Source organism: Caretta caretta, chromosome 9 (genome assembly GCF_965140235.1).
Source record: "Caretta caretta isolate rCarCar2 chromosome 9, rCarCar1.hap1, whole genome shotgun sequence".
Lineage (NCBI taxonomy): Eukaryota > Metazoa > Chordata > Testudines > Cheloniidae > Caretta > Caretta caretta.
The window spans coordinates 80,982,756-80,999,597 of NC_134214.1; the positions used below are offsets into that span (position 1 = coordinate 80,982,756).

General features: G+C 41.9%; 1 protein-coding gene and 1 long non-coding RNA gene across 4 annotated transcripts in view; one reads left to right on the forward strand and one right to left on the reverse strand.

The window, feature by feature from the left end:
- The window catches only part of LOC142073228 (uncharacterized), a 44,432-nt gene that overhangs the window by 13,759 nt on the left and 13,831 nt on the right, over positions 1-16,842 (reverse strand). The window lies entirely within an intron of this gene.
- Positions 3,502-12,358, forward strand: ASB12 (ankyrin repeat and SOCS box containing 12). 3 transcript variants are annotated; one of them, XM_048864775.2, is made up of 3 exons: positions 3,502-5,097; positions 7,683-8,527; positions 10,502-12,358. In XM_048864775.2, the coding sequence occupies exons 2-3, from the start codon at positions 7,738-7,740 to the stop codon at positions 10,633-10,635; spliced, it is 924 nt and encodes a 307-aa protein (XP_048720732.1). In that variant the 5' UTR covers positions 3,502-5,097; positions 7,683-7,737; the 3' UTR covers positions 10,636-12,358. The 3 variants fall into 3 exon arrangements, with proteins under 3 accessions (XP_048720732.1, XP_048720733.1, XP_048720731.1); XM_048864776.2 differs by having other exon boundaries at positions 3,502-5,073; XM_048864774.2 differs by having other exon boundaries at positions 3,503-5,172.

The following is a 16,842-nucleotide window of genomic DNA, read 5'->3' on the forward strand; positions in this document are numbered from 1 at the left end:
TGTATGGAACTTGAAAGTGCAAATTCTATTTCTGTATCCTAAGGCAAAAATGTTCCTGGCAAGTGGAAGTTCTAAATCCTTGCAGGCTTCTAAGATTTTTCTCATTTCAGTAATCTTAAATATTCCTGACAATGCCAATGAAATTCTTCATTGGCCTACTTTAGGTTTTTCTTAGGATTTGTTGAATTGAATTGAGTCTATAAGGCTGTAATTTACATGTCAGGGAAGCTTATTGTCTATTTGACAACTTTGGTGTGGGTGATTTATAATTTCCCTTCACCACTGAATGTGATCTTAAACTTTGAGGAGGCAGATAACATTTTTAGATGTTGTAGGTATGTTGTCAAAGCCTTGTTTTTCCTATCAGCTGTTAGGGTGAGTTGATTTCTCCTAAAGATACCTTGCATTAACTAAAAGTACAGCGATTAGTAAACTTAATTGAAACTTAATTTTTTAATTGAAATCTGCTGTTTTCTGTCAATACAGCACATTAACTAAATCTGAGTTGAGATGAAAATTACTTGAGAGGGAAGCAGTTAAGTTAAATAAACCACTTCTTAGTTCTTAAGATTTTTTTGCCTATAAAGTATCCAAAATCTTGTGACCCAAGATTTGTTTAATTCTCTTTGTGTGGTCTTCACAGTCTTAGAGCCTTTAATATTCCTCCTCTCTTACTGTAGTGTAATTTTTATAGGGATTCAGGGTTCGATTTAAATTTAACTAATAGTGGCAGCAGAGCTACATGACAAGTGTAATGTTAAGGCTCCGTGACTACATAAAATGACAAACTGATACAGTGTTAAAGGTTGAGCTACAAATCTTTTAGCTGGCAAATGTGAAGATCTCAGATTAGTAACAATTTACATGCAGAATAAAATGCATAGAAACAAATATTTTGAACGTTCATTAAGTGTGGTGGGGTAGTAGAATTGAGTTCTCAGTGAAGCTGTCAGCTGTTTGGAGGAGAAACATGGAATCCTCAACTTGGGGCTTCCTGGAACAGTGAACAAGGGGTTTGTCACAAACTCCTTTGCTCAGCAGTTCATAGCATTGAGTAAAGTGCAGTTCTGTTCTGAACAGTGCTTCTCTAAAACTGATCCATCCTGTTTCAATTTCTTTAACAAATCTGCTCAGTTTACAAGTTCCAATTTTTTCTGAGAACCTGGGCTTTGGAGTTTAAAACAACTCCCCCCCCCCCCCCATATGTCAACACCAGTAACACATGTTCTATGGGCCAAATTAGATCCTTACTTACCTGTCTTCAGTGAGTTTGCATAGGTGTAGCTGAGTGCAATTTAAGAATTCCATTGATACACGAGAGATAATGGATTTCAGTTCACTCTTCCATAGTTACGTTGGTTAATCAGAGATGATACAAGTAAAGAACTAGAAATTATTTTTGTCACTGAAGTCAGCAGATCTGTGGCATAAGAAGGTTCTATTTTTTTATAGTCACTCTTCAGAGTAGAACTGCACTTTAAATGGAACACTTGTGCAAACTAGAGGCACAAGCAATCCCTTGAAATAATAACACTTAAATGTAATGTGATAGGGATTGCATGGTGCTTTGTATGGTAACTAAGGACAGCCCTTGGGCAAGGCACTTGCAATCTAAGATGAGCATCAAAAAGGCAGGATCTGGGGGGAAATTTATATCAGGCAAGGGGGAAATGGAGAAGTGTATAAAATAAGACGGTAGAATTGCTAAGGTGTCTTAAGGCTTGGCTACACTTGCAAGTTACAGTGCAGTAAAGGAGCCCCGGGCGCACTAGCTCACTACCCGTCCACGCTGGCAAGGCACATAGAGCACTCTGACTTCATGGCTACAGCGCTGCTGGTACTCCACCTCGGCGAGTGGAATAACGTTTGCTGCTCCCCCGCTGGAGCATCGTGGCACTAGTGTGAACGAGGTGTTGCTTTACTGCGCTCTGATCAGCCTCTGGAAATGTCCCATAATCCCCTTAAGTCAAGTGGCCACTCTTGTTGTTGTTTTTTAATTGCTGCAGGAATGCGGATATGCCCTTTGAAAGCTCTGTTTCTGACAGCCGGCTGCTTATCTACTCTGAGACAAAGCAAGCCATTAGTGTGGAATGCTGTGTGTGAGAGAGGGAGAGGGGTCTACTGCTGTCTGAAGTTACAAGACAGCATGGTGACATACTCTCAGCCCCCCAAAAACCCACGCGCGCTCTCTCTCTCTCCCCCCCCACATACACTCAACACACTCCCTGTCACACTCCATTCCCCCCCCCCCATTTGAAAAGCATGGTGCAGCCACTTGCATGTGGGGATAGCTTCCCATAATGCACCACTCCCAATGCCACTGCAAGTGCCAGAAATGTGGCCACACCAATGCGCTTGAAGCTGTCAGTGTGGACAGACTGCAGCGCTTTCCCTACTGCGCTGTCCGAAGGCTGGTTTAACTCAAAGCGCTCTACATCTGAAAGTGTAGCCATGCCCTTGGTTTGCCACTTGACTTCAGTGGAAACAAGACCAACTCTTATTTTGTACTGATGAATGAACTAGTGTCATCTGCAAATTTTATCATCAGTGCTTTTATATTTACCTCATGATCATTGATGGAAATGTGAACGGCATCAGACGTAGTACCAGTTCCTGCAGAACCCCATTAGAAACATTCCTATTCAGTGATGATTCCCCAATAATGCTACATTTTGAGATCTGTGAGTTACCCAGTTCTTAATCCCTTTAACATTTGCTTTATTGATTTAGTATGGTGCTAATATTTTAATCAGAATGTGGTGCTGTACTAAGTCAAACACCTTACAAAAGTCCAAGTATATTACATCTACACAGTTACCTTTATCAAATAAACTTGTAATTTCAGTGAATGAAGTCAGGTTTGTTTGACAAAAACTATTTTCCATAAACCATGTTGACTGGCATTAAGTATATTCCCATCCTTTAATTCTTTATCAATTTAAATCCTATATAAGCTTTTTAGTTATTTTGTCACGGAGTGATGCCAGACTGATGAGACTATAGTTACCAAGGTCATTCCACTTGCCCTTTTTGAATATTGACACCACATTAGCACTCTTTCAGTCTTCTGGAATTTTCCCAGTATTCCAAGATTTATTAAAAATCAACATCAGCAGGCCAGAGATTTCCTCAGCCCATTCTTTTAGTAGTCGTAGGTGCATGTTATCCTGGCCTGCTGTTTTAAAAATATTTATCCTAGTAGACATTGTTTAACATCCTCCTTAGTTATTAATGAACTAGGAAGTACTTTATCATCCTTATGTGATACGAATATAATATCCCACTTTATTTCAAATGAACAATATATTGAACACTTCTGCTTTTTTTGTCATTAACATTTTTATCATCTTTACCTATAAATGGCCTATACCATTCCTAGGATTTCTTTTGTTCCTTATATACTTAATGTTCTTCATGCTGCCAGCTATATATAGTTTTTTCCCTGATCTCTTTAGCTTTCCTTATCAATTTTCTACACTTCATAACTTCTTATTTGTATTGATTGCTATCCATTTCCCCCATTTATGTTTTTTTATTTCTAATTTCTTCCTTTACTATTGAACCAGGATATGCTTAAAGCCCAAGTTATCCTCTTTCCTGGTGTGGAATCATGGCTTCTTGGTCATCCAATAAACTCTTCTTAAACAATTCCCAATTTTCATTCACATTTTTCTTTCTATTTTTCCTCCCAATCAATTTTGTTCACAATATTCCTGAGCTTTGGGAAGTTAGTCCTTTCCAATCAATAGAATCTGCTTTATATCCTATTTGGAGTTAGTGAAATTCCAAATAGACTGAAAGTCTACACATTTTTCAATGCATTTCAAATTTCCTGTAGTAATTATCTTAGAGTTGCATAACAGTTAACGATTTTCAAAGTGTTGCACAAACTAATTCTGACTCTGCCACTGGTGGAGGGTTTAAAAAAAAACCCAAAACTTTCCTTATTAGAGTGCCCCATGATTTAGTTCTTGTATTGGAGATCTTTCTCCTGGATAATTTGGTTTATTTCTTGATCTCTCATAGCTCTGATAATGCTGCTTCAGACTGTCAGACAATTACTCTCCCCACCCCCAAAAGGTTTAAAATGAACTGGCTAAGATAAAATTACACTGCTGCCTGCTGACAGCAGTTGATAACACAGTCCAAACACTGCTAATCCTCCTCCTCCCAAGGTACTGGATATTTTTTTGCCTTGTTGCATGCTACTTAATTTTGTAATTCCAAACAGGTGGTTGGGAAGGAGGGTGTATACTGGTCCATATGTCTGAACACCATCTTCAGTAAAGCATAATGAAAACCGCCTCTTATGAACGAACACTCGTGCGCACACACACACAGAGCATTCTCCTTTTAGAAATGAGGGCAGGCCAATTGTCAGCTCAGTCTCTCCAAAGGTTAATAATAAAACAAACTGAAAGCTTGGAAATTAGTGGCACGTTGCTCTGAAGGTGCAAAAGATGTTGGGGGAGAGGGGAGATTAGAGGCTGAGAGAACATAGGTTTGAATGGTAGGAGAGCGTGGAGCAAGATTCAGAGATCACAACAACTGCCAGTTTGGGTGTAACTAACACAGTAGTAAGTATGCTGCAAGTCCAGGGCAGGAATCTGACCAGTGTTCTAGTTGTTAAGAAAAATAATCAAGTCTGCATAAAATTGACGGACTTTGGAAGGGATGTAACGAAACAAATGTAATGCGTGTTTGATCTGTGCTCATGTTATGGTTCTAACCCTCCATAGCATCTGCCTGATTGTCTCCCCCTCCACCTCCCATCCCCTAAAAGCATCACCATCCCACCCCTCTATATTTACCCTTCTCAGTGAGAACTTTCCAAGAATGGAAGTAGTAAGATACAACGCCTGTGGGGCTAAAATTAGCCCGAGCGCCCTGGCCTTTATCCCTGCTAGTGGCATTTCAGCTGCGTGCCTGACGACCTGCGTTGCTCCTGTTCCACAGAGCTGGTGCCCCGCTCCTGGGTGAGGTTTCTCCTCCTGGGAAGATCTTGTCTCTCCCTTTTTGTAAAAGGTAAAAGAGAATTAGCACTGGGACAAGCTGCCTGCTTCACAGCACTAGGTGAGCATCAACTACCTCACAGAGGTAAGACAGCAACATAATGATGGCCAGGCAGCTTTGGCAACTTTAAAGTAACCTGGTAACCACAGCTTTAAATGTGTAAGTATATGTACTATTGATATTAACTGTGACCAAACTCTCTCTATCTGAAGATCAAACATGCACATGTTTTGCTTCAATCTATAGACGATTATCTCATTTTTGGCTATTCTGATCAGTAATTATATGAAATATATGTTTCTCACTACAGGTTTTACACTCTCAAGAGTGTCACTGCATGGATGCTTTTGCACACTATTCTAATACATTGATTTGTTGTTAGTAAATATTACAGCTGTTCTTTGTTTTCAATATCTTTTCCTTTAAGTATAGCTGTGCATTCCTTTCAAATCAAGTCCTATGTTTAAAAAATCAGTTGTGTATAATTTTATGATGTTTCTCTTCTCAAACTCCAAGGCTTCCTTGCTTAACTTAGGGTAATTGTTTGTTTGAAACAAGTTTAGAAGTTACAGATGCAACAGATTCATAGATTCACACACTGCCACAAAACTGATTCAACTAATTCAGAAAATGTAGCTGCTAAGATGGAATGGTACATGAGAATTTCCTTAGATCGGGGCATAGACTAGTTTTTTTTTTATTGGAGCTTTAGTTAAAAATAATATAACAGTTGTTGAATGTCATTTTAATGTGTAGTTTTGGATCATAACTAAATTTGTCTGCTTTTAATAAAGTGAGATAAATGAGCTTCTGTTCCAAACTCAGCGTTTCCTTTATTAATACAGCCCCTAACTTTTGGGGGGGTGGAGGAGGGCGTGCTAACTCCCCCCCCCCCCCCGTCTCCAGTTGTTTACGCCTAAGTGGATACACTTCCTAATACAAAGCTAGTGGGTATCATCCAATTGTTAGCATTGTTCTTGTCAGAGATGTGTTTGAAGGAATAGACTAGATGCATAACACAGCTAACTTGACAAATAGAGAATTTCAGCTCCTAATAAAAGTATTTGCAGGAATCATTTAGGAGAAGGAACGGATAGAGCTGTTACTGACGCAGCTTCTGTTAGAGGAAATTCTAGATGCTTTGGGATTGGAATGTGTCAAGAATTCCTTCTGCCCTTCCCTAAGTTATAGCATTTCATAGCTGGTCAGGTGCATTGTGGGGGATTTCACATTCCTCAGAAGCATTAGGAATTGGCCAGGGCAGAGGCTAGATACCAGACTAACTGGATCAATGGACTGATCCCATATGGCAAACCTCCATATTCCATTACAGCTTCTGGGTAAAAGAAACAATTGTCAGACATTTCCCCTGCCCATAAGACAAATGTAAATGCCGCTTGGTTCAGCTGCCCTGCTCAGGGATAGGGAAAACTGCTCTGTAAGACAGTAGTTTTCAACCAGGGGTCCAGGGCCCCCAGCAAGTTTTGGGGGTCTGTCAAGCAGGACCAGTGTTAGACTCGTTTTGGCCCACGGCAGAAAGCTAAAGCCCCACCACCTGGGGCTGAAGCAGAAGCCTGAGCAACTTAGCTTCATGGTGTGCCCTGTGGCATGGGGCCCCAGGAAATTGCCCTGCTTCATACCCTTTATTGTCAGACCTGGCTTTTTTATGCAGGAAACCAGTTGTTGTGGCACAAGTGGGTCATGGAGTTTTTATAGCATGTTGGGGAGGCCTTAGAAAGAAAAAGGTTGAAAATTCCTGCTGTAAGAGATTCAGCTGCTTGCATATTTAATTCAGAAAGTCCCTTACAATCCTTTCTGAAAATCCTTAATTAGAATTGCATTTTTACTTAGTGCTACAATTCTCTTTTAAATAATAATAATAAAAAATAAAACATGGCTTTTCCAGTCACTTAAAAATTGCAAGACAGACAAAATGTCCAGGCTGGTTGTCTATTGTACCTGTAAATGTCAGTAACACTGCCAGCTCCTAAACCTTCTTGACAATGTTATCTAGGTCTCTAAGTGCTTTGCAAAAGTGGCTGTTGGTGAAGTATTATTATTCCCATTTTACAGATGGTGTTTGCTGAGGCATGGTGAGTTTAAGGGCCAGATTTTCAAAAGCATTCAGCACCCAACAACTCTCATTAAGAAAAATGGGAGCTGGTGAGTTCTGAACCCTGTTTAAATTTAGCTGCCTACTTTAGCAGTTGGATGCTGAACTTTTCCAAAAATCTAGCCTTAAGTGACTTCCCCAGAGGCATACAACAAGATGGTACTGAAGCCAAGTCTTGTGAATCCTAGCTCCATGCCTAATCCAGTATCCTCTTCCTTCACCCTCAGAAAATCCATACAAAACCAGGATAAGGATTAGTAGTATGTGCCACTGTGATTGTTGCTTTCTGAATACCTACATGGGTGTAGGCAGATCGAGGTTTCATAGCCCATGCTCATACTGGAGCATTGGTCCAGATCTTTTTGTCATAAAACTTTGAGTGTGGTTTTCCTCTGACCTATCGGTGTGGAAATAAATGTAAGTGTTTGAGAAGGAATGACTATAAGGTAATCAATTATTTTGTCCTGATGCTCCTCAACTTGAGTATGAGATTCCCTAGAGCAGGGAATGAGACTGTTTTTAGAACTAGTTCCTAATCCTGTTTCTTGTTCCATAGATCTCATGCTTTACACAGTTCATGATGAGAGTTGTACTTAAGAGACAAACCAAAAATGAATCTAGTGGATATAACCAAAATCTTCTCCATGCTCCAGCCCAGAGAAAATGAAGATGATAATGGAGAAAGACAAGAGCTGAACCAAGCAGCGTCCCAGGATGATTATCAAACTCTTGATGAACTCTTGTGCCAAGACAGATACAAAACATTTATTAACTGCAGAAGTGGTTGGGGGGTACCTGGGACCCCACTTCGCCTAGCAGCTTCAAAGGGCCATCTGCGAAGTTTAGAAGTTCTCTTGGCCCATGGAGCAGAAGTGGACAGCCTAGATGTGAAGGCGCAAACTCCGCTATTCACTGCTGTTAGTAATGGCCACCTAGACTGTGTTAAAGTACTGTTGGAGGCAGGGGCCAGTCCTTCCGGCAGCATCTACAATAACTGTTCTCCACTGCTCACGGCCTCTAGAGATGGAGATGTCAGCATTCTGCGAGAACTCTTAGACTATGGGGCGGAAGTCAATGTTAAAGCAAGAGTCCCAGAGTGGGCTGCCAACTCTGCAGCTTGTTCTGGCCCTTTATATCTCTCAGCGGTCTACGGACATCTGGAGTGTTTTAAAATGCTGCTGCTTTATGGAGCAGATCCCAATTACAACTGCACTGATACGAAAATGATCGCACGAATCAAGCAGCCCAAGACGGTGCTTGAAATCTGCCTGAGACATGGTTGTGGGAGTGAATTCATAAAACTGCTCATTGATTTTGGAGCCAATGTGTACTTACCAAACATCGCAGGAGATAAGATTTCACCGAATAGTGAGGCTTTGGCGCTGCTGATCAGGGAAAGAGGTAACTTGTATGCACTGCCATAGATTTGGAAACTTGCACTAGACTTCCAGCTTTGATAGTACATCACTTGGGTAGTACGCCAATTTCCAAAAAAGCAACTTGAGATCAATTTGAGTAAGGGCTTTTTGCTAGCCTAAATTTCCTTGGAGTTCCAGGTGGGCACAGTATTTTTTCACTTCCTGTCCTAACTTGTTGGGTGGTGTTGCTGGCGGTTATTAACTGCTACTTTTTGCCCCAGAAGTGGTTGCATTCTTCAGGATAAAAAAATGAACTGATGCTAAACCTATTATCTGCCTATTGGTTGATCAGGTTAAAACACACAATGTTTTAACCAGACCTTCTTTAGTAGCAGCAAGTTTAAATGAATAAATTGCACGGTGAAGAATGAAGAAACTTGCTGCTACTGAAGAAGGTCTGGTTTCGAGATAAGGCCATTGGTGACATAGCTGTCAGTGTAGATCACCTCACCTCACCGTCACCTAGAGTTTTCACATTAAGAGCCAATGAGCCTGTCGTAGCTTCACCACAAGACTCCTCTGCATTCAAGGCTGCTTAACTCCCTTACTTCCTTCTCCCATCACCAAATCTTCAGTACATGGAGTACCTAAAAGGAAGGTTATTTTCCTCTCCTTCATCAATATAGCCTGGTCTGAAAATCTCCACTGCCACAACCCAACTGAGTTGACTGCAGAAAGTGTTACTGCAGCAAGGAGTAAGAGAGAGTCTTGAGGGAAGAAAAGATGATCAAAGTCAGTATGGCCAGGAATCAAATCAAACTGATACTCAGGATTCTCCTTCCTTCCTTCCCCCCTCCTGTTAACAGGTGCCAAAGTGGGGGAACGGTGATCTCAACAGTTTGGTACAGACATTAGATCAGTTAGTGTCTTGTGGAGGGGGCAGCAGGAGGAGTAGAAATATGCATAGGAACAATTAGTATTTTGGTCTTCCAGAATCTGAAAGAGAATGTGGGAGGAGAGGGATGGAAGATGGGGGTGGGGGAGAAGAGGATGGCTAGACACATTAACTTCATCCTCTTGATGTTCTCCTCAAAGTGCTTCTGAACAGAATTTGCCACCGGCGCAGCTCCACTATTGATAGTAAGTGTGGGAGGACTCATGTAGACAAGGCTCTGGTACTTCTACCAACCTAGCATGCTCTCGGCAAAGTTAGGTGAGGCTAGTGGTAATGCTAGTGGCTGGTTCTCCCGCTGTTGTTCTTATCCCACAGAGCTGCACTTGTACTAGTGGGAGACTGCCCTAAAATTGTCAGTATAGGTGCAGCCCTTGTGAAACCCCCATAGCTAAGCTCATCATTTCACATGCTAAGTAGCTCAGCCACAACAAGGAGCTTGTCCCATGCCCATGCCATTGAGGAAAAACCTGAAAGGGGAAAAGCTATAACAAGAAGATGGTTTCCAGAACAAGTTGCTCCTGTGTCCATAGTGCCATGGAGATGCAGTACCTTAATGCCAGGCAGACGCCTCAGTGAGCTCATAGGTGTGTGACCATAGGACCGGGGGCATGAGAATGTGGCTAAAGGTTGTGTCCCAGCAGCATTTGAATTTTACCTACCTAGAGCAAAATGTCATTGTCATGGATGATCGGGTTGCTCTAGTTTATTAAAATTCACAACACAGAGAGAGGCAGTTTGCATTATGTAACCTGAACCACGCAGGCCCATCTGCTTTCAGGAATGCCACCGTGAAACAGTATCTCTCATCATTCGTGATTCGCCCAGCGATATGGCTCCCAGGTGGCATTGCACTGCCATTTATTCGTTTAAAATGTTGCAGTTGCCAGTCCCTTTACGGCTGGTCAGAAGCCAAGCAGAATGTGCATCACAATGAATGAGGCGTGGGCTGTGAGAGAGACTCCTTCTCGGTGCTCTCTTTGCTTAAGGTAGAAGGTTTTGAATGTCCTGAAAGTTTACAGTCTTTTTTTCCCTCCCACCCCCCTGTTCCCCCTTCTTGTGCAGCTCATCCAAAATCCTTGATGTCTCAGTCTAGGCTGGCTGTCAGAAAGCTTCTGAAACTGACCAACAGCGCACGTGCCATAGATCAACTGGGGATCCCACCTGTGCTAGTGAACTACCTCAAACATCAATCTTAAGGGAAGATCAGAGCAAGTTTTGAAGACAAAGTTCTACGTAATGTGTTGACCACCTTGATAAAAAGCCATTGTGGAGTAGCAATTATGCAGTACATGGTAGCCAGGATTCAGTCATCATTACTTGCTGTGAGTGTGTTTGCTTACATTACATCTCCAAAAGGCAGCTTGGCCTTTATTGAAACGAACCAAACCAAACTGGCAAAAGGTGATAACAGTAGATGAAGATGGAAAAGAACTTGCCTCTAGCAGTGCATTGAATGGACCGGAGAATGTTAGAAAAAGTCTGGTTTCAGTTTTTTATATCATTTTGGTTTTATACCCTCATAACTTAATCCTCTTACACCTTCTTATTTGTTACAATCAAATCCAAAAATGTCTGTATGGCTATGCCAGAACCTGAAAGGCAAGGCTGGTTTTCCCTCCTACTTTTATGGGGGAGAGGACAGGAGGTACAATAGGGTAAAGAGTGTTGGTCTTTGCTCCGTGTTGCGGCTTTAGTTGTATGTAGTTATCTGTCTTGTTTTTTAAAAAACACCTCTTTCCTGGAAAGTTATAAAAGTGCACCTCAGCCTTTCTGCGCTGGGACTAAGAGCTGCAGCTAGACTTGTGATCTACATCAGAATTGTGTGTGGGTGAATTTAGAGCTGGTGAAGTTTGTCAGACCTGGAGATTGGAGCCCTCGGAGCACCGTGCAAAGAGTGCTGTGGCAAGGTGGATGGAGAACAGCAGTGCAAACTAACATACCCTACTCTTAGTGATTCCCATGGGGGTCAGAAGGTGGCCATTCAGTTTTTGGCCTCTGCTGAGACTGATAAACAGGGGGCTCATCAGTACCTGATATGGACAACTATCTCAATAGCTAGGGCTGTGATTGTGTTGTCTTCTGAATCTTGTATAGCACTGAGAGAATGCTTAGTAATATAGACAGTAATCATTGTCCATAGAACAGCCATCAACTGGTAATAATTTCCAATCCTGGGCTGGATTTGAAATGGTGACCTAGAGGCAAAAGGCTCTGTTTCATATACAGTCCCCTGAGCCCTCCTCCCCTCCCATATGTAATTTTTTAAAGACTCAAACACATTGTTCAATCTTCTCCTTAAAGATGGCTCAAGGTAGGATTAAGGGGAGAAAATTTTCATCCAATCTGTTGTGTGCATATGAATCTACAGTTTTAAACAAAATGTATATTATTGTTGTGATTAAACTATTCTGGCCTGTTTGGTAAGATACTATTTCATTGTTAGTGGAAGAGACAGGAAGCCCTCTTGGTGCTTTATGTACATCCAAATTTGGCACAATATCAGTTGGGAACGTGACTCTGGCTGATAACACAAAGGTCCAGGCTTAAACTTAGCGAGGCTCAAGTTGGCAAAGCAAGTGTTCATGAACATTCACCCCAACTCCAGATAGCTCTTTGGTTCAATCTCATTCAGGCCCCTTTTATTCACTAAAGGGTTTTGCTCACATGCTGGCTGCTGTTCATACAGCTACCCAGATTTGCCTGTGAGCAATGGTACTGGGGCATGAACAAATGTATTCAGTATTCCTATTCACTACCTTTGTGTTTGTTTGCCATTAGTCTCTTGTTTAAAAAGCTTCAGTCAGCCAATCAAAGAACAAAGTCAATCACCTTATGATGAATCTCACACAGGCACAGGATAAAATGTGTTTACCAACGCTATTCTGTAAACCATTACAAATAATAAATTCATAAAAATGAGTCTGCTGGTGAATAGAAAAAAGGGCTAAATTTACTGGCAACCCCAATTTCACTGCCCACAAAATATATATACTAGCTCATGCAGCAAGAAGACGTAGTCTAACAGACTAAGCATGGGACTAGGATATATACAAGTTCTCATTGTGGCTCTAACAGTGACTCTTTTTGTGGCCTTGGCCAAATCACTTAACCTCTTTGTGCCTCATCCCTGTGTGAGAAATAGGGATAACACTAATGTACAACATTTTAGCTCTCTAGGTGCTTTACAAAAGTCAGTATCATTATCCTTGGGGCACAGAGTGAAGTGACTTACCCAAGGTCACTTGGCAAGGCAGTGGCAAAGCCAAGAGATGCCATTGGCATGTCCACACGACTCACTTCTGCCAGCATAGCTGTGTTGTCCAGGGGTGTGAAGAGGTGTGATTTGTGACCTACGTGCTTTGCTGTCAAAAGCCACTATTGTGAACATAGTTCTACCAGCCAAACTGCACTTTTACCACTTTTTACCTACAAAATTCCATTTGATGATAAAGCCATTAAATGTGTGTTGTGAAAAACAAAAGCATCTAATACTGTGGGGGAGGGGCGTTTTTCTCCCCTTTTCTAGTGAACCTTAGTTCGTGAGGCTTTGTCTATTCTAGAAGGGTGCAATAGTTCACCTAGTTTTTTTTATCATTACTATTTTAATTGACTTCATTCAAGTGCACTTTTCTAGTGTAGATGAGGCCTTAAATTTAATTCACTCCTAGGCTCCTCTGCCACGTGCTGTGTCAGCTCTGATTGAACTTTGATGCCTGAGTAGAGAACTGCTGGAAAATGGAGACTTATGAATAATGTCCTGGCCCATCCTCAAAATGAGAGGTGCCAAGCAGACCAGTGCACCATGACTAATTGAGGTGTTGCCTGCTCTGGAGCTGGAGCAGAGGATGTAATTTCCAGCTCAGGTACACATACCTGCACTCGCTTTGACTGAGCTACCAGAGTAAAAAATAGAAGTGTAGCTGTGATGGTGCAAGCTGTAGGGTGGGCTAGCCACCCTGAGTACAATCTCATCTGAAACCTTAGATACGTACTCGGGTGGCTAGCTTGTTAGACTGTTTATGCTGCCCTGACTACACTTCTATTTTTAGGTGCTGGCTTCATCAGAGCTAGCATGGATACCCTACCATAGCTAAAAATTACTCCAGCTCCAGTGTAGACGTACCCAGAGAGAGGTCGGTGCAGAGTACATGGCATTGGACAAGCAGTTCTGATCATATAAAAAGCTGGCTCCACTTCAAACCAGACCTGGATCAAAAGGAACCTTTCCTGATGCTAGAAACAATTCTATTAACACTCTCCCCCCTGCCCCCACTTTTGCTGCCTCTGCACTGCCAGGGTCTGGTTGAGAATGGAAATTGGAGATGCTGGATTATCTGGAGAGAGGCCACTTCCATGCTACTTCTGGCTTGAGTGGAAGAAACAAGCCCTGAAATCTCCTGAGAGCTTCTTTTATCCCAAACATGCTGCAGATTCAGGTGTCTTAGGCCAGTGTCTGGACTTCTGGGTGCTTATCCACCTACCTTTCCTGATTCCCACTCTTTAAAACATGAGATGGGCCTAGCCTCACACCCTGGATGCAAACATGCCAGCATTTGGGGAAGTTCAGATCCATCTCTACTTGCAGCCAAAGCCTCGAATGTCACCAATATTTAAACCTTGCTTTACAAACACTTGTCTCACAAAGAGTGTATCTATCTGTCTGAGGTATCTTATAAGACCCTTGCCTTGCTTTCTAAATTCTGTGTAAATCAACCATAGTGTAAGTGGTTACCTGTGTTAGCAAACAGTCTGAGACACCACTTAAAAAGTTTGTGTGTCCACACCCCAGAATCCTAACTGAAACGGCTCTTTGAAAATTCCACTTGGATAGCTCAGTGTGACTGTCTTTAAGCTGGGTCTGCTACTAAGCCAACAACTGACTGAAACAGGAAACTAAAACTACTCATCACTACTGAACTCCACCCCACAAATTATCAGCTCAGACACCTATAACATTATCCGGATTCATCACATAATGCCCGGCCATCACGACTGGCAGAAGTTCTGTTGACATGAACATACAGCTGATTTGCTTATGGGTGGAAGTACTAACAGTTCACTGTGATGCAATTGTTCTTAGAGGCTGGACACCACCAGTAAAGCCTTTAATCGTTTATATTACCCAGCCACTTAGTCTGAAGCCACATTGTGCTAGGGGCTGTAAAAAAACATAATTAATTACAGTCCATACCCCAAAGTCTAGAAAACACCATAGGTGGATGACACAAACAAGTGGAAGGGTTGAAGGAGATGAGGATTGAGACACAAATATATGTAGGATATTTTAGCACAGACTGGCTATGTGCACAAAGCCGTACCATGGTGTAGATGTAATCACAACTCGCAACAGTAAAGTCTGTTCTCTCTGGCCTTGGCTGCAAGAGAGAAACCTGGAATGTTAATCACTAGCACACCAGTAATACACCTGGCATGTCCATGTTAAAGTGCTCCTTTGGGTGTACATTTGTGCCAGTGATGCATTTGGATTACTTGCTTTCTGGTTAAGAATACTTTCTCTTAGGAGCCCACACAAGCAAAAAACCATGATAGGATGCCCAGACATTATTAATGATTTTAACCATGCCCAACCATGCTGGGTGCCTCCCAAACAACAGAGTATCTGCCCCAGCAAGCTCCCAAACTAACTGTAGACAGGACACAATAAGCACGGTAATGAAAGAGTAGGGGGACAGCGGGGGAAGAAACAGGGAATATCAATACGATTACAAGGTTACTCGGTGAGACACAGCATGATGGAACAAAGTTTGTTTTAAAGAGCACATAGATGGGTAAAATGATCTAACAGAAAACTACCTGGCAGACTGTTGTTTATTGTTGTAGCATCCAGGACCCCATTGTGCTAGGCACCATACAAACACAGAACACAAAGTCCCTACCCCAAAGATCTTACAGTCTAAGTAGTTTGGTTGTAAGCTCAATCATCCACTATATGCCCTATTTCATGAGGCTTCCAGCACTGCAGTGTGTGTAATCAAACACTGAGAACTTATTACCCTCAAACTGCACCCTCCCTGGTGCATGAACTAACAATAACAGCTCCCAGATGTCTGAGTTAGAAATCATTGCTGCAAAATGTTGTGATGAGATGATTTCCTAACTCCTTTATAAGCTAAATAAGTGAAAGTTGCCTGGTTGGTTCCTCCTATTGGAAATGTGTTCAATAGGTAAATGCTCAGAGCTGGCATTATATGCAGATACCCATTACACTCTTAACAGATGTTGCAAACAGCAGATGGTTACTATACACTTGGTTTTGTATTTCTGCCTTTAAATATGTACAGTGAAATAGTATTCAACCCTTCAGAGGTGCATGCTATATGTGGTACATCATGCATATAGTAGCAAAGAGCTGAGGAGTGAATGGGTTGAGGAAATGCTGAGCTATGTTTTAATACAAATATTATTGCTTAAGTGGTATAGAGCAGTGCTACTCAAAGTGGTGGTCCGCGGACCGTGCCATCGGCTGCCGGTCTGTGCGCACATTGGGAAAAAAAATTGCTGGTCCCCCACATCAGATAGTTAGAGAAGCACTGCTCTAGAGTATGACAGAACACCCCTGCCAAATCTGCAGGGGACACTCCCCTTAGATTCTTGCATAATGACAGGTTTCAGAGAAGCAGCCGTGTTAGTCTGTATTCGCAAAAAGAACAGGAGTATTTGTGGCACCTTAGAGACTAACAGATTTATTGAGCATAAGCTTTCATGAGCTACAGCTCACTTCATCGCGAAGTGAGCTGTAGCTCATGAAAGCTTATGGTCAAATAAATTTGTTAGTCTCTAAGGTGCCACAAGTACTCCTGTTCTTTTTCCCTTTAGATTCAGAATCACAAGGTGTCACTGTTCTCCATTCACAGCTAGATGGTTGTGCACTTACCTGGCAGGTTAATGTTTTGACTCTTAGGGCTTTTATTCTGTGTCAGGATTCAGCAGGATATCTCCTGTGTTCATGTTATGTTATATTTGCATCCCAAACCTCACTGTTAAATAAGTACTGGGTAAGATCGACACAACCGAAAGCTCTCAAGATACCTACACATACAAATCACCATGGTAACCGCACACATGGTTTATGATGCCATCAGATCCTCGGGATGTATAGCAGCTCTCTTCAGTTTCCCTGAGTTGTGTTTTGTGTAAGATATAAACAACTTCACTAGCTCCTAGTCTTTACTGAAATATCATGCAAAATGTCCCTGTGGTATGGGCTTCAGTAAGATTATATTTGTTTGCGAAACACAGACAGGAACAGAGCAAAGTTTTGCATTATTTATAGGCTTACAATCTAATTGTTATTTCAAGGGTTATGGAATCTATTACTCAACATCTATTAGGCTGTGAAAGTATCTCCCAGGGGAAACATTAGGAGCCTCCTAGCTTGGCAT

Excerpts from the sequence above, each read along its gene's own strand:
- ASB12 (XM_048864775.2), top strand. The coding sequence starts at position 7,738 with ATGAATCTAGTGGATATAACCAAAATCTTCTCCATGCTCCAGCCCAGA. Across the intron at positions 8,528-10,501 it reads GCTGCTGATCAGGGAAAGAG|CTCATCCAAAATCCTTGATG; the intron begins GTAACTTGTATG and ends CTTCTTGTGCAG.